Here is a 25,675-nt window from a genome sequence, read left to right as displayed (position 1 = left end):
AGCTTGACATAAAATCTAGAGTAAAATAAAGCTAGTAAAAAATCATTCACCATTTTCTATCAATGTAAAAGTTAAGAATCTGAATAAATGTGTATCGGTATAGTGCAGTCTCCAAATATAATATAATGTTGTTTTGCAACTAATTTCAATGGTAATGAACCTTTCTTTAGAACAATTAATTTAAGTACAAATGCAAAATGTGATTAAAATCAATTTGAATCAAAATTTCCTGCTCCCTGACTGACTTAAATCATGATAAAAGTTGATGTTTTAAAATGACTGCTGGAACAACTTGTATAGTGGGGGTGCTGAGAGCCATTGAACCAAACTGTTAAACCCCATATATGATGGAAATCGCTTCAAGCCAGGGGTGCGGCAGCACCGCTAGTTCCAGCACCTGTGTTTTAAAATGCTAATGTGAATCTGTCCTCTCGGGTTTGTTTAAATGATCTGCACATAACAAAACCAAGTGGTTTTAATAACCTAAATCTAGCATTCTGCTCTTAGAATCCTAGACTGTCAGGGTTGGAAGGGACCTCAGGAGGTCATCTAGTCCAGCCCCCTGCTCAAAGCAGGACCAATCTTGCAAAAAAACCTAATCCAAACAGTGGCTAATAAGGATGATTGCCAGTTAACTGGCTGTATAGAGATGTTTGACTACTACACTATAGTCCAAAAATAATTATTGTAGTTTCTCATGTTTGAGTTGCTGCATGCTATGTAAACTAAACATTTACCTTTTTTTAAAAAGAATTGCTCAGCTTTACTGCTTCCTCTAGTCACTATCAGTGGCTAGTTTTAACTAATGGAGAAAATAGCTATGCTGCAGTTAAATTAAAAACAAACAAACAAAAAAAAAAACTCGCATATGAACCATAAACTGTTAGTGGCTCACTCCAAAGCCAAGGTAGGGGGTGTAAAACTTTACATGAATTGTGACCATCTCCCTGTCTTATGGGACATGGAATCATGGGACTGCAAGGGACCTGGAGAAGTCAGTCCAGTGCCCTGCACTCAGGGCAGGACTAAGTATTATCTAGACCATTCCTGACAGGTGTTTGTCTAACCTGCTCTTAAAAATCTCCAGTGACTAGGCAATTTATTCCAGTGCTTAACCACCCTGAAAGGAAGTTTTTCCTAATGTCCAGCCTAAACCTCTTTTGATCCAATTTTAAGCCCATTACTTCGTGTCCTATCCTCAAAGGTTAAGGAGAACAATTCTACCTCCTCCTTGTAACCACCTTTTATATGCTTGAAAACTGTTTTCATATCCCCTCTGTCTTCTCTTTTCCAGACTAAACACAATTTTTTTTTTCAATCTTCCCTCATAGGTCATGTTTTCTAGACCTTTAATTACTTTTGTTCTCTGGACTTTCTCCAGTTTGTCCACATCTTTCCTGAAACATCACCCAGAACTGAACATAATACTCTAGTTGAGGCCTAATCAGCACAGAGAAGAGCATAAGAATTACTACTTGTCTTGCTTGCAACACTCCTTCTAATACATCCCATAATGATGTTAGTTTTACTTGGCAACAGTGTTACTCTGACTCATATTTAGCTTATGATCCACTATGACCCCCAGATCCCTTTCTGCAGTACTCCTTTCTAGGCAGTTATTTCCCATTTTGTATGTGTGCAACTGATTGTGATTGTTCCTTCCTAAGTGGACTATGCATTTGTCCTTATTGAATTTTGTCCCATTTACTTCAGACCATTTCTCCAGTCTGTCCAGATCGTTTTGAATTTTAATCCTATCCTCCAAAACACTTACAACACATCCCAACTTGGTATCGTCCACAAACTTTAAGTATACTCTACTCTCTATGCTGTTACCTAAATAATTGATGAAGATATTGATGTTGATGAACAGAACCAGACCCAAACTGATCCCTGCAGGACCCCATGCATTATGCCCTTCCAGCATGACTGAACTACTGATAACTACTCTCTGGGAAAGGTTTTCCAACCAGTTTTGCACCCACCTTACAGTAGTTCCATCTAGGTTGCATTTCCCTAGTTTGTGTATGAGAAGGTCATGTAAGACTGTATTAAAAGCTTTACTAAAGGCAAGATATACCACGTCTACCATTTCCCCCATCCACAAAGGCTTGTTACCCTGTCAAAGAAAGCTATCGGGTTGGTTTGATACGATTTGTTTTTGACAATCCATGCTGACTGTTACTTATCACCTTATTATCTTTCCGGATACAGAAGTTAAGATGACTGGTCTGTAATTCCCTTTTTATAGATTGGCACTATATTTGCCCTTTTCCAGTCTTCTGAAATCTCTCCCGTCTTCTATGACTTTTCAAAGATAATCACAAATGGCTCAGGTATCTCCTCTGTCTGCTCCTTGAGTATTCTAGGATGTGTTTAATCAGGCCCTGGTGACCTGAAGACATCTAATTTGTCTTTTTAACTTGTTCTTTCCCTATTTTAGCCTCTGATCCTGCCTCATATTCACTGTTACACATCCAATTGCCACCAACCTTCTTGGTGAAAATCAAAACACAGAAATCATTAAGCACCTCTGCCATTTCCACATTTTCTGTTATTTTTCCTCCTTCATTGAGTAACAGGCCTACCCTGTCCTTGGTCTTTCTCTTGCTTCTAATGTATTTGTAGAATGTTTTCTTGTTACCCTTTGTCTCTAGCTAGTTTGATTTTGTTTTGTCCCTTGACCTTTCTATTTTTTTCCCTACGTACTTGTTTGTTTATATTCATGCTTTGTAATTTGACCTAGTTTCCACTTTTTGTAGGATTCTCTTTTGATTTAATTGAAGATCTCCTGGTTAAGCCAAGGTGTTCTCTTGCCATACTTCCTATCTTTCCTATGCAGTGGGACAGTTTGCTCTTGTGCCCTTAATAATGTCTCTCTGGAAAAACTGTTAAGTGTCTTCAATTGTTTTTCCCCTTAGACCTGCTTCCCAGGGGATCTTACCTACCAACTCCCTGAGTTTGCTCAAGTCTACCTTCTTGAAATCCATTGTCTTTATTTTGCTGCTCTCCCTCCTACCACTCCTTAGATTCATGAACTCTACCACTTCATGATCACTTTGACCCAAGCTGCCTTCTACTTTCAAATTCTCAACTAGTTTCTATTTGTCAAAATCAAATCTAGACACGGTATAGATGAACATTGTTCAGACATCTAACCCACCCCTAGATGGGGAAAAGTAAGAGCAATCTTCTTCCAAGTATTACTCAGTATACTTGACCTTTGTTTTTTTTAACTATGGTCACAATCTTTGAGGCCAGTTATGAGACCCCTGCCCCTTTACCCATGCATATTTGGGAGTTAACAAAATATAATCTCCCTAATGTGTGAAGTTATTAAAAAGAATGCTAGTAGTATCTGTGTGATTGGTCCTTAATTGCCAAGCTTCATGCACTAAATCACTCTCACTGCATTTCAGAATACATATACAATCAGTTTACTAGTGACAAATTTCTGTACAGGCATAGGAGAAGCTTATCCCATTTGCAATTTTTTTATTCATAATGCTGAAATAGCTGAAGACTTGTATTCGCTGTTTTATGAAAGCTAAATCCAACAGATACTAAGAATGTCACTGTACAGATACTGACATTTTGGAATATAAACAGGAGTGATGAAAGAGCATTTACTGAGATGCACAAAAGCGTATGCTTAACAATACAACCTATTCTTTGTCAATTTTTGAAGGACATATTCAATGTCACAGCTAAAACTCATTTTTAAAAGATTATCCAGAAACAAAGGGTTTCAGTTATTTCCCTCTGTGATGTTCAGTACCAAGCAGGATACAGAGCTGGGCTGTGATACTGCTGAGAACACACTGATGAATGAGAGATTCTCCTCCTGGCCCCAAATTACACATTTTAGAAACTACAGCTAAGCTTGGTTACCGAGAGCAATTCTATAAAGAACTACCATTATTGAAGGCTGAGGGAAGTCAGCTATATGGCCATTCTTCACGAACAGATGTGACAACTTTCAAGGGCTCTTGGTTTATAAACCTGGCACTCTGATATGTTTTTCTGCTCTTAACCTGTTGCTAATATCACACATAAGGGCAGCTGCTCTCCTAACTTTTTGTACTATTTGTTAATCCAATTTTTCACAACTCAGAGTTCTGTCTCTACATTTCAGCTGACAAATTCAAATGTTTGAAACAGGCCAGCTAAAAAACTGCTTAGTTCGATGAGTTTTGACTTTAGCTAGATCTTCTGCAACTACTTGTACCATTCGTTCTGTAGTTTCCTTCAAACTGGTTGCAGTCTGTATTGCATGATCCAAAGTAGAGTTTAAAATCTGTTAGGCATAAAACAGTCAAATTGTAGGATAGTTACTATCTACTTTCTCTGATAATACACAGGCTTAAATATAAATGTTCCCAAACACAAAAAAACAGAAGGGGAAGGAATGTTCAATCTGGGATCTATGTAACCTTTTCAACAAGTCTACCTTATAGTATTTTGAAAAGTGCTGCAGGTAGGGTTTTGGGTTTTTTTGGCAGGGGAGGTGCTTGTATTCTTCTGTGTGCAGCCTATTCAATGGCCACATATAAAGCTGTGTACCTAAGAAATCTATGCAGAGTTGGGGAGGAGGATGTGTACTGGAGGGTACCAGGTCTGCTATGTCATTCTCTTCTACAACTACAAAGAAACTCTTTTAGCATAGAGAAGGGTGGCCCTCAGCCATTAATCAAAATAAGGGGAAGAAATAGCAGAAAAGGCTAATGTAGCCTGCTGATTCAATGGGTGCACTATACTAAACTGAGGGGGCACCAACCACCCACAACATCACCCTCTGCCCCAGCATGACCATCCTAACCCTGGCCCAGTCTCCAGGGGGCTGGGAGGTGGCTGGAGAGCTTGCCCCACAGCAACAGCTCTTGGCCCGCAGGACCAGACCTGAGTGGTGCTGTGACCCCACGTGCCACGTTGCAATACCCAGAGAGGGGAGCCGGGCAGAGTTCCACACAACAGGAATTGCCACTATGGAGTAAGCTTGCTCTATAATCCACCACCATGCTCCCCTCGGCCCTGGACTTGGAGAAGCATACATCTGGTTGTTTTTGGATATTTGGTTTCATGATTTCTGTGTCTGCAAATGCACTCATGAATCCACACTAAAGCCACCCAAAGTAATGCACACAATGTTAATTGTAGTAAACAAACATTTGAGAATGAATCTATTCCCTGCTGTTGGTTAAAAAAGTATGGTATGATACACCCACAAATAAGACATTGAGTGTATCTAAAATAATACTTTAGATAGTCGTGCAGTAAAAAGGTTAGAAAAGTATATCCTCAAATGACATTTTTAAAGTCTGAAACATCAATTATATTTTGCCAATAAATCTTGATGAAATAAATTCCTCAACTGAACCATAATGAAACTGGCTGTCCATGAGTGGGGACCCTTTTCTCCTCTGACAGGCACCGGAAGAAAAGGATTGGGGGGGGCTGTGAGCTATTTTGGAAGGAATAGGGACCTAGTTAAGCATCTGGGCAGTAAGAGGGCTCTCTGAGGAACAGGAAAAAGAAGCAACAACCTGAGGGCTTGTGGGTATCTGGCTCAAGAAGAAAGCCCGATGACAGCCTGACAGCGAGAGCAAGCTGGAGGTAGCAGCTTAGGACTTGACTGTGAAAAGCTGAGTAGGAACACAAGCTATTGATAACAGGGAGCCAGCAGTACCCTGTAGTTAAGAAGTGTGATGCAACTGCATGTACAGACAATAGACAGGACAACAGACAGGGGTCCTGAATGAGATCCAACAACAACACGACTGAATTCTGGCACCAGGAAAGGGGTGGACTGAAGGACTAGGACTGAGAAGCCCTGCAGGTTACTCTGACGCTGGAGTCCCGTGGTGGACTGCCACAGGGCCTGAGTTAGCTAATACTTTATATTTTTTAACTGTTTAAGCCAATGCACCCATGGGATTTCCACACTTCCATAGTGCTAGCCCTAAAGTATCCTTTTCCCACTGCATGAGTGTGGCATTTAGGAGCCACCTAGGACTACAGTCTGGTGCATGAAGTGCTTAGAGTGTGACTGCTTCTTAGCCTGTGGTATGTAAAGCGTAACAGCCCAAACTTTAGCCCCTTTACTCTGTAAAAGGACCCCTAAAATCCCTGTATCCACCCAAGGGAGGATTCGATTCCCCCAGTGCAGGTGCTGCAGGCAATAGCCATAAGACTGCCTTCCAAGGATCCTCTCCCAAGTTCTGGTGTAAGGGGCATACAGCAGGAGGGAGAGGTGTGTTGAGGGAGAAGCTCTAGATATAGCACTGTGGAGATTCTGGGAATCCCAGGGAGACTGCTGTAGTATAGACAGGCCTCTAGGGCTGTCTAAATTACACCATAGGCAACAAAGCAGCCCCAGATCAGGAAAGTGTCTACCTCCTGTCTATCTAAGCTGCAAGTTCTGTACTGCGGATTTTAGAGGCATAGCACAGACTCTCACTCCAGATCTCTAAGAGTGACTGATGTATCTCAACTTCCTCACTGGCACCCTGCAGCTGGGTCAACGACAATACTTATGCCTTGTGCTGAAGTTTATTTAGGGATATATTGGTTTTATTGGAGTAAAATGGAACCTACTATTCTTCTTCGAGTGCTTATTCATGTCCATTCCAATCAGGTGTGTGTGCGCCACGTGCACACCAGCCAGAAGATTTTTCCCTTAGTAGAGTCCGTAGGGTCGGCCTGGGCGCCCCCTGGAGTCGTGCCTTCATGGCTCCCAATATAGGGCCCTGCCAACCCCCCACTCCCTCAGTTCCTTCTTACCACCAGTGGCAGCTAGCTGGAACATTGCTCACTGTTGCTTGCAAGTACTTTGGCAGTGTCCTCTGTAGTTAATTGTACAATAGTTCTTGTAGTAGTTTAGTTTTGTCTGGGGGGTTCCCCTCCCAACAATGTCTTCCCCGCCTCTAGGGTATGCCTGGATCCTCAGGGTTCAAATTCTGTGAGGACTGTGCAAGTTTATGCCCAAGAGTGACCCACACTTCTCGTGTGCGGTGCCTCGGGGAGAGCCACCAAAAGGACACATGCAGGATCTGCAAGAGTTTTCGACCTAGGACCATCAAAGACCGGGAGCAGAGACTTAAGATCCTGCTGATGGAAGCGGCACTGCGACCCCATTCCGACCCCGGATCCGCAGAACCCACGCTGAGTACTTCATCGTCAGTCCGCAGTGCTCCGGCACCAACGGTGTGCGAACCAGCACCAAACACGGACCCTAAGGACCCTGCTTTGTCCCTTCTAAGGGATATGAACATTTATATACCCACCCACCCCCCGACTCACTGGTGGTTGATGCGGCCAATCAGTGGGAGCTTCCAGGGCCCCTCCCCTGAGAATAGGGAGGTGAAAAGACTCGACCTGTTCAGCAGGAAGGTCTATTCTACTGGGGAACTACAGCTCCGCATCGCGAACCAGCAGGCCATCGTGAGCAGATATGCACACAACACCTGCGCTGCGATGGCCAAGTTTGTGGAGCTCCTGCCACAGGACTCTCGCACTGAGTTCTCTGCATTAGTGGAGGAGGGAAAGCTGGTCTCCCGAGCTTCCCTACAGGCGGCATTGGACGCAGCAGATGCAGCCTCACATATGATGCCCACGGGGGTTGTATGAGAAGGGGCTCCTGGTTGCAGGTCTCCGGTCTGGCCCACGAGATCCAGCAAACAATCCAGGACCTACCTTTCGAGGGTCCGGCCCTCTTTTCCAACAAAACGCATAAGAGACTCCATAGTCTGAAGGATTCAAGGGTCACCCTAAGATCTTTGGGGCGCCATACACCAGCCACCCAGCGTAGGCATTTCCGGCCACAGCCTCCCTCCACATTCTACCAACCCCAGAACCGCCAAGATGCTCCTCATAGGAGGAATAGGAGCGGTAGGAAGTGGCAGCACCCCTCCTTGGGGCAGAGCTCTGGCCAGCCCAAGCCTCCACCCAGCCCCAGAACCCCTTTTAAAGGTGCGGTCGAGGATGGCACACCAGTACCACAACTGGATCCAACCCCTCTTACCTTCTCGTCCCATCTATCCCCTTTCTACCATGCTTGGTCCCATATCACCTCGGACCGCTGGGTGCTCCGCACGGTAGAGAGGGGATACTCCATCCAATTCTGTGCCCTCCCACCCTTCCACCCCCCTTCCCTGTCCCTCTTCAGGGACCTCTCTCACGAGCAACTTCTAATACAGGAAGTTCACACCCTCCTGTTGGTAGTGGCAGTGGAAGAAGTTCCTCAGGAGCAAAGGGGCAAGGGCTTCTACTCCCGGTATTTCCTAATACCGAAAGCCAAGGGTGGCCTCAGACCCATCCTGGACCTGTGGGAGCTCAACAAGTTTGTCAAGAAACTCAGGTTCCGCATTGTCTCCTTGACGTCCATTATCCCTTCATTGGATCCAGGAGACTGGTATGCCGCCCTCGACTTGAAGGACGTGTATTTTCACATAGCAATAGTTCCATCTCACAGATGATACCGCAGGTTTATGGTGAACAACAGCCACTATCAGTTTACTGTTCTCCCTTGTGGCCTGTCAGCAGCACCTCATGTTTTCACCAATTCCATGGCAGTCGTCATGGCATTCCTGCGCAAGCGGCAGATACAGGTTTTCCCGTACCTCGATGACTGGCTGATCAAAGGCCACTCCAGATCTCAAGTGGAAGAGCAGGCCGGCTTCATAAGAAGGACCTTCCTCAAACTAGGTCTCCTTCTCAGCGAGGCCAAATCCACGCTGTCCCCAGTGCAGAGGATAGAGTTTACAGGCGCAGTGCTAGACTCGACTCAATCCAGGGTGTACCTCCCAGAAGCCAGGTTTCAGTCTCTGGGGGACATCATACGAGGCCTCAGACAGTTCCCTACGACCACAGCAAGAAACTGCCTGAAACTGCTGGGGCATATGGCCGCTTGTACCTACGTAGTACAGCATATCAGACTCAGACTTCGCCCACTCCAGTCATGGCTAGCATCGGTTTATTGACTGGCTTGAGACGCTTTGGACAGCATTGTAACCCTGCTCTGCCCAATATTAGACTCCTTCCTGTGGTAGCTCGACCCACAGGTAGTTTGTGCAGGAGTGCCCTTCGCCAGCCCCCAGCCAGTCCTCTCATTAGTGACAGATTCCTCGGATCTGGGATTGGAAGCACATTTGGGAGACCTCAGGACACAAGGTCTCTGGTCTCAGGTGGACCTAGCTCAGCATATCAGCATTGGAGAACTGAGAGCGGTGCGCCTGGAGTGCCAGGTTTTCAGAGCCCACATATCAGGCAGATGTGTATCAGTCCTTACGGACAACACCACGGCAATGTTTTATATCAGCAAACGGGGGTGCACACTCCTCTCCCCTGTGCCAGGAAGCCCTCATGCTGTGGGACTTCTGTGTGGATCACTCAATACACATGCAGGCATCATACCTCCCTGGGATACCGAATGAGCTGGCGGACCGTCTCAGCTGATTTTTTCATGGCCACGAGTGGTCCCTCTGGCTGGACATAGTGAGCTCAATTTTCCATCTCTGGGGCTTTCCCCAAATAGACCTGTTAGCCACGCGCAGCAATAGGAAGTGTCAACTATTTTGCTCCTTTCTGAATCACAGCCCGGGTTCCATCATGGATGTGTTCCTTCTTCCATGGGGGGGCCGTCTGCTTTACGTGTTCCCACCAGTCCTGTTGGTTCACGAGGTGCTCCTCAAGAGTCACAGGGACCAAGCCCTAATCATATTGATAGCTCCGGCCTGGCCATGCCAGCACTGGTTCACATCACTCCTAGAAATGTCCGTGGAGACTCTGGTCACCCTAATGCTTGTCCTGGACCTGATCACGCAGGATCACGGCCGCCTCCGGCACCCGAACCTTGAGTCGCTCACAGCATGGATGCTCCATGGCTAAATGCTGTGGAACTGTTCTGTTTCGATCAAGTCAGACAAGTTCTCCTTGGCAGTAGAAAGCCCTCCACAAGAGCAACGTACCTTGCCAAGAGGAAGAGGTTCTCTCTCTGGTCGGAGCAGCACCATCAGTCACCGACGCTTGCCTCGGTGCCATTTATACTGGACTACCTCCTCCATCTTAAACAATAGGCTCTGTCTATGTCGTCAATAAGGGTTCACTTGGCCGCCATCTCCGCATTCCATCAGGGCGCAGATGGCCACTAGTCTTTGCGAACCCTGAGGTTAGCCATTTTCTTAAAGGTCTTGACAGACTCTACCCGCAAACACGACAGCCTATCCCTGCTTGGGACCTTAATCTGGTCCTTTCCATACTTACGGTCCACCATTAGAGCCACTGGCAATGTGCTCCCTGCTTTATCTTTCATACAAGGTGGCATTTCTAGTGGCGATAACCTTAGCTAGGAGAGTGTTAGAGCTCAGGGCCCCCTTACACGGTATTCCATAAGGACAAGGTTCAGCTCAGACCTCACCCGGCTTTTCTCCCTAAGGTTGTCGTCCAGTTTCACATCAACCAGGACATCTTCCTCTTAGTGTCCTATCCTAAGCCACATTCCTGCGGTAGGAAGCAGAGGCTTCGCTCATTGGATGTCCGCAGAGCGCTGGCCCTCTAAATAGAGAGAATTAAGCCGTTCCGAAAGTCCGTCCAGTTATTCGTAGCAGTGACAGACAGGATGAAAGGTCTCCCTATCTCATCCCAACCCATCTCGTCGTGGATCACGTGCATTCGGGAGTGCGAAGGTGCCCGCTCCGCCAATCACCACACACTCCACCAGAGTTCAGGCCTCCTCAGCAGTATTCCTGGCGCAGGTCCCCACTCAGGAAATCTGCAGAGTGGCAACGTGGTCCTCAATTCATACTTTTATGTCGCACTATGTGATCACACAACAGGCCAGAGACAATGTGGCCTTCGGAAGAGCCATACTCCAATCAGTGGATGACTCCAACCCCACCTCCTGAACTTTGGCTTGCGAGTCACCTGATTGGAATGGACATGAACAAGCACTTGAAGAAGAAAAAACGGGTACTCACCTTCTCATAACTGTTGTTCTTCGAGATGTGTTGTTCATGTACATTCCAATACCTGCCCTCCTACCCCTCTGTCAGAATAGCCAGCAAGAAGGAACTGAGGGGGTGGGGGAGTTGGCAAGGCGCTATATTGGGTGCCATGAAGACGCGACTCCAGGGAGTGCCCAGGCCGACCCTATGGACGCTACTAAGGGAAAAATCTTCCAGCTGGTGTGCACAAAGCGCGCACGCACCTGACTGAATGTACATGAACACCACATCTCGAAGAACAACGGTTACAAGAAGGTGAGTAACCGTTTTTTACCAAAGCAAAAGAAAAGTTAAGAATAAGCCAGTTTCAACATGACAAGTTAATAAATAACACACTTTCCTATTTAAAAGCCAACAAGACACCTTTAACACCCCACAAGGCACTGAACGCAAGACAAGTTGGATTATAATCATTAGCATTTATAGATGAGATTTTCAAAAGTGCTACTGAAAGTCAGTGGGACTTATTGCTGCTGAGTCACTTAGGCATTTTTTAAAATCACACTCTAAATTCTTACCTTTGTGTCAGTATCACTGATGTGTTTGTTTCTAATATTGATCATTGATTTACTTCCATAAACCTTCCTGCTGGCTAGGTATTGAGGTGACAAGATAATTGTATCATGCATCCTTGAGTAGCAGGTTTTGGGAGCCTCTAAATTGTCTCTAGAAGATAATACATAAAATATACACAAAAACATTTTATAGTTACAAAACAAAGAAAATGTGTTTAAACAATGTGTATTCAATGTCTATAACTTTTTAGCATCCTTGCATCATAATTTCAGTAGAGTTCATTTGTTTAATCATAAAATACAACTGCATAGTTAGTGTTACATTTATAACATACATCTTATAGTCACAGACAGACAAACCTGCAGGGAATCTGGCATCACTGAATTATCCTCATTAGAATTTTCAGCATTGCCTGCTCTGGAAGCAGGAGAGAAGCCCCAAAAGATTTTCATTTATTTAATTTCTTTGCCAATCTTCCCTACCTCCCCACACATTGTTAACACTATAATTAAGAATCTGTCCTACTTCATATTCTCCAGATATAATTTAATGTTAGTAACAAGCAAAAACAGGAAAAGACATTTCTGAGATGGATAAACAGTACTGCAATATCATTATTCCTACAGACAACATGGCTGTCACTGCCAGGCTTGTTATCTGGAATGATAATGACACATTTAGTTAATGAAAAGAGACCTCTTGGGTGGATACTATACTAAAAGAATTAGCAAATTTTCTAGTTCTTCCATGTAATTGAAAAGTTTCAGAAAAAAATCTAGGTAAATCTGTTCAAGTTTGCATTTACATTATATATTTTACTTTCATTAGTGACTACTATTCTAATATATAGGACATATTGCACAGGTATGGAGTTGTGCCACTTATGACATTAGTGAATTTGGCCCACACTACATATCTTCAATAGTCACTTCTTCTGTGGTACTAATTTATATAAAGCTACTGGTAACACTTACTTGTCAGAAAGTCTGTATACAAATGGATCTGGTTGCTTACTTGTACAAACACTATCGGTGGCAATTCTTTTCTTCTGTGAAGAAGCTGAAATTTTGGAGGCCATAATTAGAGTAAACAAAATAACACAAATATATAGAAAACTATACTTTCTTATATTTAGCACCAATGACAGAATAGGCTGTTTTTTTAAAAGTGCGTGCACTCAGTTACCATGGCCAACTGCAGTAATGGAACAGACAAATTAGGCATGGAATTACGTGCACACAACGGTAAAAGATCAGAGCCAGTTGTCTGTTTTTAGGTAGGTTACCAGAGAGCATCATACAGTCTTGACGCTGTACCTCTTTCACCCCTATGAATTGCAGTTAAATTGTTCATCAATACAAAGTGGATTTTAACAGTTTACTATTCCACAGCCTTGGCTCTTAGAATCCTTGTGTGACCTGACATTTGCTAACTCAGCAGCTCCAGTCAATGGAATCCCTGCAAAAACGTCTCCACTGGAAATGCCCACTCTAGTTCTAATTTTCATTAGAAAAATGCCAACAAAAATATCCAAAAGATGTATTTCTTTACTAAATCAATTTAATAATTAAACCCAACATTCTTTAAACATGCACTGTATTGCCAACTCGCATGATTTTATCATGTCTTTATCATGACTGCTGTTTTTCTTAAAGCCCCAGTTGCAGAAGTTTTTTGAATACGTGAGAATCTCAGATTTCATTTAAAAAATTACCTTTCTAGCCCTTATAATTGTGGAGAAAAGAATAAAATTGTGACGTAAGTGCACCCAAAATGCTTCAAAATGAGAAGACAAAAGAATTCAAAATTGTATAATTTTTTAAAATCTTAAGCTTTTTGTGGGGGCCTGACTCATAATTTTTAAATATTTGAGGCTGGAAAAACTGCATGCAAATGCATCAACATAATCTCTAGGAATAAGCCCTGTAGGGCATGATGGTTCAAAAAAACTGATATGAGAAGGATAATAAACCCCAAAAAGGCAAAAGACAAAGGAGGAGGAAGAACACGGTAAAAAGATTAAATGAAACTGAAGTAAATGGCAGGGAAAGAAGGGGTAAAGGTGAAATATCTTGATCTGCCTCTCATCTTTTTTCCTTGCCCCCTCTCCTGTACCGAACATATTTCATTCATCTCTTCCACCTTTTATTATGTGTGCTATGTATAAGCTGTGGAAGTCAAGCCACTTTCTTTAACAGCTCCCCTCTCCCATGCTCTGTACAGACATTTAAGAGGTCCCCTAAATATCAAACAGGAAAATGGAAAGGAGCACCCATATTTTAGTTATAAATAAGTTAATAATGTTCTGAGGTACCCACTAACTGGAAGTCAAGATAGAAAGAGAAAACAGTCCTAGATTGTTCCTGGGGATCACCGTGCCATTCTTTTCCAATGTACTATGCAATTCCAAAGTGCATTTCATTGGTGCTCTATGTACATAGTTTGTGAAGCACTTTGGAATCCTGAATTAGGATAAAAAATAGCCCAGCCCTAGATGCATTTCTCGAATTCCCTGAGTACAATGTTTGCTTCTCATATAATCATTCCAGCAGTGTTTCAAAATGCTGGGCTCTCTTCCTTGTCCTTCCCTCTTTAGCCAAATCCATTTCTTGATCAGATCAGACTTCAGTTTGTTATTGTACATTTCATTATACTATCTATACAACATGTCTTTAAAAAGTTTGCACATGATCTATAAGGCATAACTACAAAATATTTTTAACATAATTAAGACCGACAGTCTGGGATCATTTACCAATATTATTCTTGTCAGATTCCCTGCTGCATTTGTTTCTTTGACAACTAGTGCAGAAATTTATATTCCAATCCCTGTATTGTAAGGCTGTTGAGAGAACATACTGTAATGACAACTTAGCATTACCATAATAAATGCATTAATACGATGTAGACTTACATAACACTTTACATTTCCAACCAACATGTAGAAACATTAGCTAATTTATATTCACTCTGGCCCTGTAAAACAGATAACTAACCTCATTTCCACTGTACAGATGGGGAAACTGAGGCAGAGATTTAAGAGACTTCAAAGGTTGCCGCGGGTGCTGGACATTTCTGAAAACCAGGCTCTCACTGACTTGCTGAAGTTAACACAAGTCAGTGGCAGAGGCAGCATAAGAACTGAGGAATTCCTGTTCATTGCTCTAGACCAGGGGTCGGCAACCATTCAGAAGTGGTGTGCCGAGTCTTCATTTATTCACCCTAATTTAAGGTTTCGAATGCCAGTAATACATTTTAACGTGTTTAGAAGGTCTCTTTCTATAAGTCTATGATATATAACTAAACTATTGTTGTATGTAAAGTAAATAAGGTTTTTAAAATGTTTAAGAAGCTTTATTTAAAATTAAATTAAAATGCAGAGCCTCCCGGACCTGTGGCCAGGACCTGGGCAGTGTGAGTGCCACTGAAAATCAGCTCGCATGCCGCCGTTGGCACGCGTGCCATAGGTTGCCTACCCCTGCTCTAGACCATACTGCCTGGGGGGCCAACAGCAAACGACAGCTGGTATAGGATAGTGCCTGTGACCGGCATTTTGAAGATGTTGGTGGAAAACTGGAAATGTTATCGCTCCCACCAAGTGAAAAATGGAAAGTTCCACTGTGGTTGTGGAATAGCTGAGGTGAGGCTAGACTTGGGTTACTGCTCCTTATATGTAGCTTTGGAACTAAATATTTAGTTCTTCTTCGAGCGCTGGTCCCTATGTGTATTCCACTCACGGGTTTGTGCCATGTAAAGCTTAGCTTGTGGTTTGTAACCTTTTTGGCAGCACACTATACTCACGAGTTGAGCTGAGGTTTTTATTTCTACATAAGGTGCAGGACTGAGCAAATTCTTTATAATTCCCAAGTTTAAACCAATCTCTGTTTCCCCTATTGCACCTCCAGCTGAGACCTGCAAACAAGTGATATAGGTAAAATATTACACTGCAGACAACATTTCCACACAAACATGTTTTAGGAGCTATGAAACCACTATACCTTTGCTTTGTTCTTTTAATCCGGCTCTACGTGTTTTATAATTTTTAGTCCTGTGTTCCAGAAATTCATCACTGTGTGACTCATGAAAGGAATCACAGAATGAGATGTCTTCTGAATCACTGCCTAAAAAAAATTGTATCAAAGAGGTCTTACATAAATATTACAGCTCATAAGCTGGGTGCTGCAGCTCTATATCTAGGTACCCACATGGCTTCCAGCACTCTAGGATCTGAGTGCCTCACAAACATTAATGAATTTCTCCTCACAACATCCCTGTGATGCAGAGAAGTATTATCATCTCCATTTTACAGATGGGGAACTGAGGTACAGAGAGATGCAGTGACTTGCACAAAGTCACACAGGAGGCCAGTGTCGAAGCTAGGAAATGACCTCAGATCTCACCAGTGTCAGGCCTGTGCCTTTACACAAGACAAGCCTCCCTTGCCTAAGGTTGGACCCTGCCTCTCCAAAACCAGTGGAAACCAAGGGGACCACAAAAGAGAGTTGTCAAGGTTCCTTCCCCACTCTGAACTCTAGGGTACAGATGTGGGGACCTGCATGAAAGACCCCTAAGCTTTTTTTTTACCAGCTTAGGTTAAAAACTTCCCCAAGGTACAAACTTTGCCTTGTCCTTGAACAGTAGGCTGCCACCACCAAGCGTTTTAAACAAAGAACAGGGAAAGAGACCACTTGGAGACGTCCCCCCCCCCCCAAATATCTCCCAAGCCCTACACCCCCTTTCCTGGGGAAGGCTTGATAATAATATCCTCACCAATTGGTACAGATGAACACAGACCCACACCGTTGGATCTTAAGAACAATGAAAAATCAATCAGGTTCTTAAAAGAAGAATTTTATTTAAAGAAAAGGTAAAAGAATCACCTCTGTAAAATCAGGATGGTAAATACTTTACAGGTAATCAGATTCAAAACATAGAGAATCCCTCTAGGCAAAACCTTAAGTTACAAAAAGACACAAAAACAGGAATATACATTCCCTCCAGCACAGCTTATTTTACAAGCCATTAAACAAAAGAAAATCTAACGCATTTTCTAGCTAAAAGAAAAGGAGTACTTGTGGCACCTTAGAGACTAACAACTTTATTTGAGCATAAGCTTTCATGAGCTACAGCTCACTTCATCGGATGCATTCAGTGGAAAATACAGTGGGGAGATTTATATACATAGAGAACATGAAACAATCAATGGGTGTTACCATGCACACTGTAAGGAGAGTGATCACTTAAGGTGAGCTATTACCAGCAGGAGAACGGGGGGCACGAAGGAAACCTTTTGTAGTGATAATCAAGCTCACGAAAGCTTATGCTCAAATAAATTGGTTAGTCTCTAAGGTGCCACAAGTACTCCTTTTCTTTTTGCGAGTACAGACTAACACGGCTGCTACTCTGAAACCTTTCATTTTCTAGCTAGATTACTTACTAACTTTACAGGAATTGTAAGGCTTGCATTCCTGATCTGTTCCTGGCAAAATCATCACACAGACAGACAGAACCCTTTGTTCCCCCCCCGCTCCAGATTTGAAAGTATCTTGTCCCCTCATTGGTCATTTTGGGTCAGGTGACAGCTAGGTTACCTTAGCTTCTTAACCCTTTACAGGTGAAAGGGTTTTGCCTCTGGCCAGGAGGGATTTTATAGCACTGTATACAGAAAGGTGGTTACCCTTCCCTTTATATTTATGACAAAAGTAGAGGAGAGTGTTGAGTGTGCCACTCATATAACACCTTGTACTAGCTGATCCATATAATAGCACTGGTAACAGAGTTAAAGTACCAGTTACCAATGTGTGTCTAAATGGAAAGGCATCATAGAGAAAAGAGGAGCAAAAGGCATCCCAGAACTCAGGTGGGACAACAAGCCCATATAGTCTGATCACAGAATCATAGAATATCAGGGTTGGAAGGGACCTCAGGAGGTCATCTAGTCCAACCCCCTGCTCAAAGCAAGACCAATCCCCAATTTTTGCCCTGATCCCTAAATGGCCCCCTCAAGGATTGAACTCACAACCCTGGGTTTAGCAGGCCAGTGCTCAAACCACTGAGCTATCCCTCCCCTAATCCCCTGATTTGAAATCAAACCCAGAAACAGCTCATGCCTTCCAATTCACATATGGAGTACACCCACCTTCACAGTACCATCCTCGACCCAAGACAGCGCAGTGGGAAGGTGTGGAGTCAGGGTTGGCTGGAAGAAAGACTGCCTGTTGTCATTCCTCTGCCCCCAGAGAAGTTAACTGAACTTCTGAGGGACCTGGGAGCTGCCCTGCCCAATGGAGTTGGGGACATCCTTGGCAGTGTGACTCCAATGGAATGCGGCTATTAAGGAGTTGGGGAGGCCACAAGGGGTGTATGAAGGATCCATGAGGTTTAAGATGGCATTTCCACCCTCCTTCCCATCAGCAGAATGATGGGGAATAATCTCAACAAGGGATGCCAGGCAGAGATTTTCTCATAAAAATCTCCACTTATTTCGATGGGGGAGGAAATAATCTGGCCCAGAAATTTTGAAACACTTTAGGGGCCAACTTTTCAAACTACCCTCAAAGATATGCTGAAATTGGGAGTGCACTAGTTAGCATATACAAAATCCTGCACATGCATGAGCAAAATGGAATTTTGTACACATCAGTGCCCTTCTACACATGGAAGTGTCATGGGTGCTTTTTTGAAAGCCTGTTTGAAAATGGGGTCCTAGTAGCTGAGCCAGTAAAGTTTGATAGAAGTCCATTAAGATCTTCATACTCTGCAGGTGTTGTGAGATGACATCAAATTACTACAAGGACTCAGTAGTAGTTAAATATAGTTCTGGCCACTGTAGACAATCTCTACTTACAAAGGTTAGTGCCTGACAAATCTAGCGCCACTGCTTTTTCTTGAATGAAGACTGAATACTGTCCACATTTTGACTTTTCACTATCAGTTTTTCTGTCCTCTGTGTTTTTATTTCTACGTGTTAAAAACAAAAATAGTACAAGATCTGAATTAAATGTTACCAATTGTATGAAAAGTTTTTGAGCATATTAATACCTATACTATTAATGTTGCCAAATTACTAATTCAGGAAAATAGATTTATTCATAATATGAAATATATCCATACTAAATGGTCTAATCTTGGGGAAAAATCGTATTACACCTTGAATTATAGTATGGATCATGGCATTAAGACCCTCATTCAGCAGAGCACTTAAACACGTGTTTAAAGTTAAGCCTGTGAGTAACCCCACCTCTATTCAGCAAAGCACTTAAGAAATCTTACGTGTGTGTATTTATATACATGTGCACACATGAACACAGACAAGCACAAAGGTTTGAAGGAGACAGTTACTCTAATAACACCCTCTGGACTATTTTTGAAGTTTGTTAATGTTTTGTGTTCTTTTAGAGCTTAGGGCGATAGTCAGCACATGCTCACCTATTGACAGAACAGGAACAAAGTTCTTTGTTTGCATTTTTTGACCAGTGTATTTTCCATTTAGGATATAGAGCATCATCATGTGCATTTGAACAGTTTTCTACCCTTCCACAAAAACAATGATCTGAGGGATGTGCTAAATTACCTAAAATGATCGGGGGGGAAAAAGAAAGAATTGGAAAGTGGGTGAGTTTTACCAGACTTATGAAATGATACAAATTATTGAATAAAAGCATTTTCCTCTTGCTCCTACCTTGCTCTTGCCGCACATTTAGATTAATAATTTTGTGTTCCAAATTGCACATATTATAAGGCTTGGTTTTGGGTGGAGATGTCATTTGCCAGAAGTTTAAATTCCTGAACAAACAAGACAGCATACAGAAGTACTGATGTGACAAAAGTAAGTAAAACAACCAAACTTAATGCTGAAGGTCTACACAAATGTATCTTTTTGACTTGTATTTGTCACTGTTCAGCCAAGTCCCTTTTTTAATCTGGATGTTGGATTTTGTCTCCAATATTTTTAATATGATTGTAGAACTAATTTATTACTTAACTTTTAGTTACCAGGGGTGAAAATTCACTTCTGTGCAGAAGGCCAACACAAGACCTATGCTCTACTTGAGCCCTCAAAACAATGTGTAAGTGGAACTTAAGAGATGTACAAGGCCTTGTGCTGGTCCTCTGGATAGGGTTGTATTTCACTGAGTGAAATGCTGTCACTGAAGTCACAGGGAGTTTTGCCATTTTTTAGTGGGGTCAGGATTTCATCCTGTGTGATTTATTGTCTGTGTAAAATGTAAAGACACAATAATCGTTTCCAACCAGATCTTCCCATGTTCAAAAACAACCAGCTTTACTTTGAGTTGAGCCTACCACAATGCATTAAATTTCAGACATCGTCAAACAGCAAAACTTGTATCCATGAATGCATACACTCATTTTGGCTGTTTACAAATATTTTTAATCAGCCAAAATACATAAAGCACTTACCCTTTTGGGTTTTCTTGATCAGCGTTAAATTTCTGACTTAATATAAGCTGCCTGTGGGATTCCAGGCCTCCAGACCCATTGTCTGCCTCAGGTGGAAGGAAGCACTGCTGTACCACAAACCAGAACATAAGATTTTTATACATTTATTCACATTACTGTGTATTTCTCAAGAAATACAGTGTGAGCAACACATATATTTGGATATAATTTTTCTATGGTTTTGACAATGCTTTTTCTTGCTTTATCATCCACTCACAATTCTAGGCTATGTAAAATGGACTGCACAGAGTCTGCACATTATCCCAATTCTATAGATAAGAAAAGTGAGACACAAAGGTGAAATGACTTTGTTAGTGTAGGTTTCAGTGGATCTGGCATGGATTCATGTTTTTTTCCTCACTTCCTAAACAAGCACAAATGATACTATTTAAAATCCAATAGTTGCCTATGCAACGTCTTCCAGAACAGTTCCCCTCAGAATCAAAGCACATTATGAATGTTTCACAAGTTTTGACAGCAACATTCCTAAACCTGAATCATCTTACTTGGCATTTGTACAGCAGTGTTCTGATATACTGTAGTACCTCAACAATGACAACAGCTGAGTTGCTTTGTTGTGCAAATTTAACATTGGGACAATAGAATATAATCTAATATAAATTATCCCATTGGATAAAATAAACAAAAAAGCTCATCCAAAAAATTTAATTATGCATGAAAATAGACCTTGTACCATTACATCTGAAGAGTGCTTATTTGCTAGCAGTCCTGCTTTTTCCAGGGGCTCCATTCCTTTTACATAGGCAGATGCATCTCTTTTTTGTAATCCCAATGGGCTAAGGGAAAAAAATATTTTTATTTTAAAATACTGTTTTTTCGAACACATTTAAAACACTGTTTTTTAGCAAGATGATTATCATATGATTCTCCAACAGGGCAGGACTCAACAAAGATATATCTCACAGAAATACTAATACTCTGCTGAGTCACCAAAAAATGGAATAGGTAGTGATTTTGGATATTGACATACCTTCAACCTGTTTTTAAAAAAATTACCGAAGGGAATAATTGTGCACTGGCAGGATGGTTGGATTAGGTCTCCCAATATGTCTTTTCCGTCTTGAATATCTATGGTGACAATCGAGGCCATGCAGTGGCGTGATCTAACACTCAGTCAAATTAATGAGATTCTTTTGACTTCAGTGGACATTTGATCAGATATGCTCAATAAATGTCTTCATATTTAGTAAGCAATTATAAATCCATTTTAGTAAATGACTTCAATACCTATCACAAAGTTCAACACTTACATTTCAGGAAAAGGATCACAATTGTCATCTTGTAAAGAAAGCTGACTGTTTTTCTTTGGGATCACATCAATAGCATGACTTCTATTATCTCCCTCGTTCCTTTCATTATTATGAAAATTCACTTCAGTAGCAGACCTTTCTGGAGGATCACTAATGCTTGAAACCACAGGGCTCTGTACAAAGTAACCATATTATAGATAGCATAAAGACACTTACAATAGATTGTCATTTACTATATTCCCTAAAATCTTGCCTCCTGCAACCCAAGATTTCCTGAATATCTATGCAATTCAGGATTCAAAGGAGGACTCATCAGAATTCATATGGTATTTCAAAAAATTAGTACAGTTAGAAAGCATTTAGCAATCTATTGCTTGGTCACATGTAAAACAGTGGGAAACCACCAATTTCCATTTTGCAAGCATATGATCCAGGACTTAACATTACCACTTTCACCACCTTTCTGTGACACAAAAGAATTTGATCCTTTGAGCCAAACTGTGATTTTTATGAATCTCACTGAAGCAGAAAGTTACCATTTTAATAATTTTTTTCTATTAAATGACAGTGATCACTTGCAAAAACTGCTTTTCAATTTTTGCACAGATTAGAATATTTTGATTTTCTGAATACAAATGTTATTTTTTTCCCCACTGAGACTGGGAATCTTTTCCCCCAACACAGCTGTAGTCATATATTTAGGTTTTGATCAACATGGCTAATGAGATATCTTAAAGTTTAAATTCAGGAATAAAATATACTACTTTCTTGAATTAACATCCTGCATTGTAGCAAGAAATTCACTCTTAGAAACATAAGGGCAAATTCTCCTCTTGGGTATACTTGCACAACCCTATTTTAATTAATGGGGTTTGCATCAGTGTAACTGAAAGAAGAGTTTGGTCTGTAGATTATAGAACTTGATGAGTTACCTCACGAAGATGAGAACAGGATGAACGCACAGATTCACATGGAGCGAGCGAAGGAGACGTAGGAGATGTTGTGAATGAAGAGGGACATGGACTACATATATTGTCATCAATTTTCTCTTTGACATCTTCAAGCAGCATACCAAGCCTAAATATTTCCCCCTCCACCTTTCTAAATCCAAATACAAAACACAGAGTTATATAATCAGCCTTTTAATAAACTTTTGGCTTTTTGTATCTCACTGCAGTATCAAAGTTGCAGCACTGTCCAAAAACAATACCATTACAAAATTAAATAGATTAAATGAAACCACAGTTACCTGCTTGAATCTACAAAAAGGGAAATAAGGACAACGCGGGGAATTACAAACCAGTCAACCTAACTTCAATAACCGGAAATATAATAGAGCAAATAATTAAGCAATTTGCAAACACCTAGAAGATAATAAGGTGATAACTAACAGTCAGCATGGATTTGTCAAGACCAAATTGTGTCAAACCAACTTAATAGCTTTCTTTGACAAGGTAACAGGCCTCGTGGACAGGGTGAAGTGGTAGATGTGGTATATCTTGGCTTTAGTAAGGCTTTTCATACAATCTCGCATGACCTTCTCTTAAACCAGTGGCCCCCAAATTATGGGGCACGCCCCTCGGGGGGTGGGGAGAAGAGGAATGTTTCGGGGGGTGCACTCCCCATGGAAAGCAGGGAGGGAGTGCAACCCAGCACCGCTCCACCCCCAGCTCTGCTCCTGGCCCCAGCCCCAGCCTCGGCCCCCTTGCCCCTGCCCGTGTCTGAACCATCCCCTGCTGGGAGCCATGGCCCTGCTCCTGGCCTGGTTCCCAGTGTGTGTGTGTGTTTGTGTGGACTGGGGTAAAAGGGGCATGACCCTGAAAAGGTTGGGGACCACTGTCATAAACAAACTAGGGAAATACAACCTAGATGGAGCTACTATAAAGTGGGTGCATAACTGGCTGGAAAACCATTCCCAGAGTGTAGTTCTCAGTGGTTCATAGAATCATAGAATATCAGGGTTGGAAGGGACCTCAGGAGGTCATCTAGTCCAACCCCCTGCTCAAAGCAGGGCCAATCCCCAACTAAATCATCCCAGCCAGGGCTTTGTCAAGCCTGACCTTAAAAACCTCAAAGGAAGGAGATTCCACCACCTCCCTAGGTAACGCATTCCAGTGCTTCACCACCCTCCTAGTGAAAAAGTTTTTCCTAGTATCCAACCTAAATCTCCCCCACTGCAACTTGAGACCATTTCTCCTTGTTCTGTCAATTGCTACCACTGAGAACAGTCTAGATCCATCCTCTTTGGAACCCCATTTCAGGTAGTTGAAAACAGCTACCAAACCCCCCCTCATTCTTCTCTTCCGCAGACTAAACAATCCCAGTTCCCTCAGCCTCTCCTCATAAGTCATGTGTTCCAGTCCCCTAATCATTTTTGTTGCCTTCTGCTGAACGCTTTCCAATTTTTCCACATCCTTCTTGTAGTGTGGGGTCCAAAACTGGACACAGTACTCCAGACGAGGCCTCACCAATGTCGAATAGAGGGGAACGATCACGTCCCTCGATCTGCTGGCAATGCCCCTACTTATACAGCCCAAAATGCCGTTAGCCTTCTTGGCAACAAAGGCACACTGTTGACTCATATCCAGCTTCTTGTCCACTGTAACCCCAGGTCCTTTTCTGAAGAACTGCTGCCTAGCCATTCGGTCCCTAGTCTGTAGCGGTGCATGGGATTCTTCCGTCCTAAGTGCAGGACTCTGCACTTGTCCTTGTTGAACCTCATCAGATTTCTTTTGGCCCAATCCTCTAATTTGTCTAGGTCCCGCTGTATCCTAACCCTACCCTCCAGCGTATCTACCACTCCTCCCAGTTTAGTATCACCTGCAAACTTCCTGAGGGTGCAGTCCACGCCATCCTCCAGATCATTAATGAAGATATTGAACAAAACCGTCCCGAGCACCGACCCTTGGGGTACTCCGCTTGATACCAGCTGCCAACTAGACTTGGAGCCATTGATCTCTACCCGTTGAGCCCGACAATCTAGCCAGCTTTCTATTCACCTTATAGTCCATTCAACCAGCCCATACTTCTTTAACTTGATGGCAAGAATACTGTGGAAAACCATATCAAAAGCTTTCCCAGAGAGACCATATCAAAAGCTTTGCTAAAGTCAAGGAACAACACGTCCACTGCTTTCCCCTCATCCACAGAGCCAGTTATCTCATCATAGAAGGCAATTAGATTAGTCAGGCATGACTTGCCCTTGGTGAATCCATGCTGACTGTTCCTGATCACTTTCCTCTCCTATAAGTGCTTCAGAATTGATTCCATGAGGACCTGCTCCATGATTTTTCCAAGGACTGAGGTGAGGCTGACTGGCCTGTGGTTCCCAGGATCCTCCTCCTTCCCTTTTTTTTAAAAATGGGCACTACATTAGCCTTTTTCCAGTCGTCCAGAATCTCCCCCGATTGCCATGAGTTTTCAAAGATAACGGACAATGGCTCTGCAATCACATCTGCCAACTCCTTTAGCACTCTCGGATGCAGCGCGTCCGGCCAGCCCCATGGACTTGTGCTCGTCCAGCTTTTCTAAATAGTCCCGAACCACTTCTTTCTCCACAGAGGGTTGGTCACCTCCTCCCCATGTTGTGCTGCCCAGTGCAGTAGTCTGGGAGCTGACCTTGTTTGTGAAGACAGAGGCAAAAAAGCACTGAGTACATTAGCTTTTTCCACATCCTCTGCTACTAGGTTGCCTCCCTCATTCAGTAAGAGGCCCACACTTTCCTTGATTTTCTTCTTGTTGCTAACATATCTGAAGAAACCCTTCTTGTTACTCTTAACATCTCTTGCTAGCTGCAACTCCAAGTGTGATTTGGCCTTCCTGATTTCACTCCTGCATGCCTGAGCAATATTTTTATACTCCTCCCTGGTCATTTGTCCAATCTTCCACTTCTTGTAAGCTTCTTTTTTTGTGTTTAAGATCAGCAAGGATTTCACTTTTAAGACAAGCTGGTCGCCTGCCATATTTACTATTCTTTCTACACATCGGGATGGTTTGTTCCTGTAACATCAATAAGGATTCTTTAAAATACAGCCAGCTCTCCTGGACTCCTTTCCCCCTCATGTTATCCTCCCAGGGGATCCTGCCCATCAGTTCCCTGAGGGAGTCAAAGTCTGCTTTTCTGAAGTCCAGGGTCCGTATTCTGCTGCTCTCCTTTCTTCCTTGTGTCAGGATCCTGAACTCGACCATCTCCTGGTCACTGCCTCCCAGGTTCCCATCCATTTTAGCTTCCCCTACTAATTCTTCCTGGTTTGTAAGCAGCAGGTCAAGAAGAGCTCTGCCCCTAGTTGGTTCCTCCAGCACTTGCACCAGGAAATTGTCCCCTACCTTTTCCAAAAACTTCCTGGATTGGTTCACAGTCAAGCTGGAAAGGCGTATCGAGTAGGGTCCCACAAGGATCAATTCTGGGTCTGATTCTGTTCAATATCT

The 25,675-nt window shown here is 42.7% G+C and overlaps 1 protein-coding gene across 13 annotated transcripts in view; it reads right to left on the bottom strand.

Moving 5' to 3' along the window:
* Positions 1-2,905: 2,905 nt before the first annotated feature.
* Positions 2,906-25,675, bottom strand: part of AKNAD1 (AKNA domain containing 1) — a 31,082-nt gene continuing 8,312 nt past the window's right edge. For 5 of the 13 annotated variants that reach the window (XM_027817584.3, XM_043552788.1, XM_037907358.2 and 2 more), the window contains 13 exons: positions 22,180-22,348; positions 21,248-21,420; positions 20,671-20,773; positions 19,938-20,044; positions 19,198-19,301; positions 18,945-19,089; positions 18,364-18,476; positions 15,515-15,637; positions 15,318-15,428; positions 14,272-14,358; positions 12,491-12,575; positions 11,519-11,666; positions 2,906-4,297 (listed from right to left, as the gene is read on the bottom strand). In XM_027817584.3, coding sequence (XP_027673385.2) covers positions 4,145-4,297; positions 11,519-11,666; positions 12,491-12,575; positions 14,272-14,358; positions 15,318-15,428; positions 15,515-15,637; positions 18,364-18,476; positions 18,945-19,089; positions 19,198-19,301; positions 19,938-20,044; positions 20,671-20,773; positions 21,248-21,420; positions 22,180-22,348 — 1,621 coding nt within the window. In that variant the 3' untranslated portion in view covers positions 2,906-4,144. The remainder of the gene's footprint in view (positions 4,298-11,518; positions 11,667-12,490; positions 12,576-14,271; positions 14,359-15,317; positions 15,429-15,514; positions 15,638-18,363; positions 18,477-18,944; positions 19,090-19,197; positions 19,302-19,937; positions 20,045-20,670; positions 20,774-21,247; positions 21,421-22,179; positions 22,349-25,675) is intronic. The other 8 variants (XM_043552791.1, XM_043552790.1, XM_043552786.1 and 5 more) reach the window with 7 other exon arrangements.

The sequence above is a fragment of the Chelonia mydas genome, chromosome 8 (genome assembly GCF_015237465.2).
Source record: "Chelonia mydas isolate rCheMyd1 chromosome 8, rCheMyd1.pri.v2, whole genome shotgun sequence".
NCBI classification, from domain to species: Eukaryota; Metazoa; Chordata; order Testudines; family Cheloniidae; genus Chelonia; species Chelonia mydas.
The sequence above is the reverse complement of the archived record's forward strand: the minus strand, read 5'-3'. Positions and strand labels throughout refer to the sequence as shown.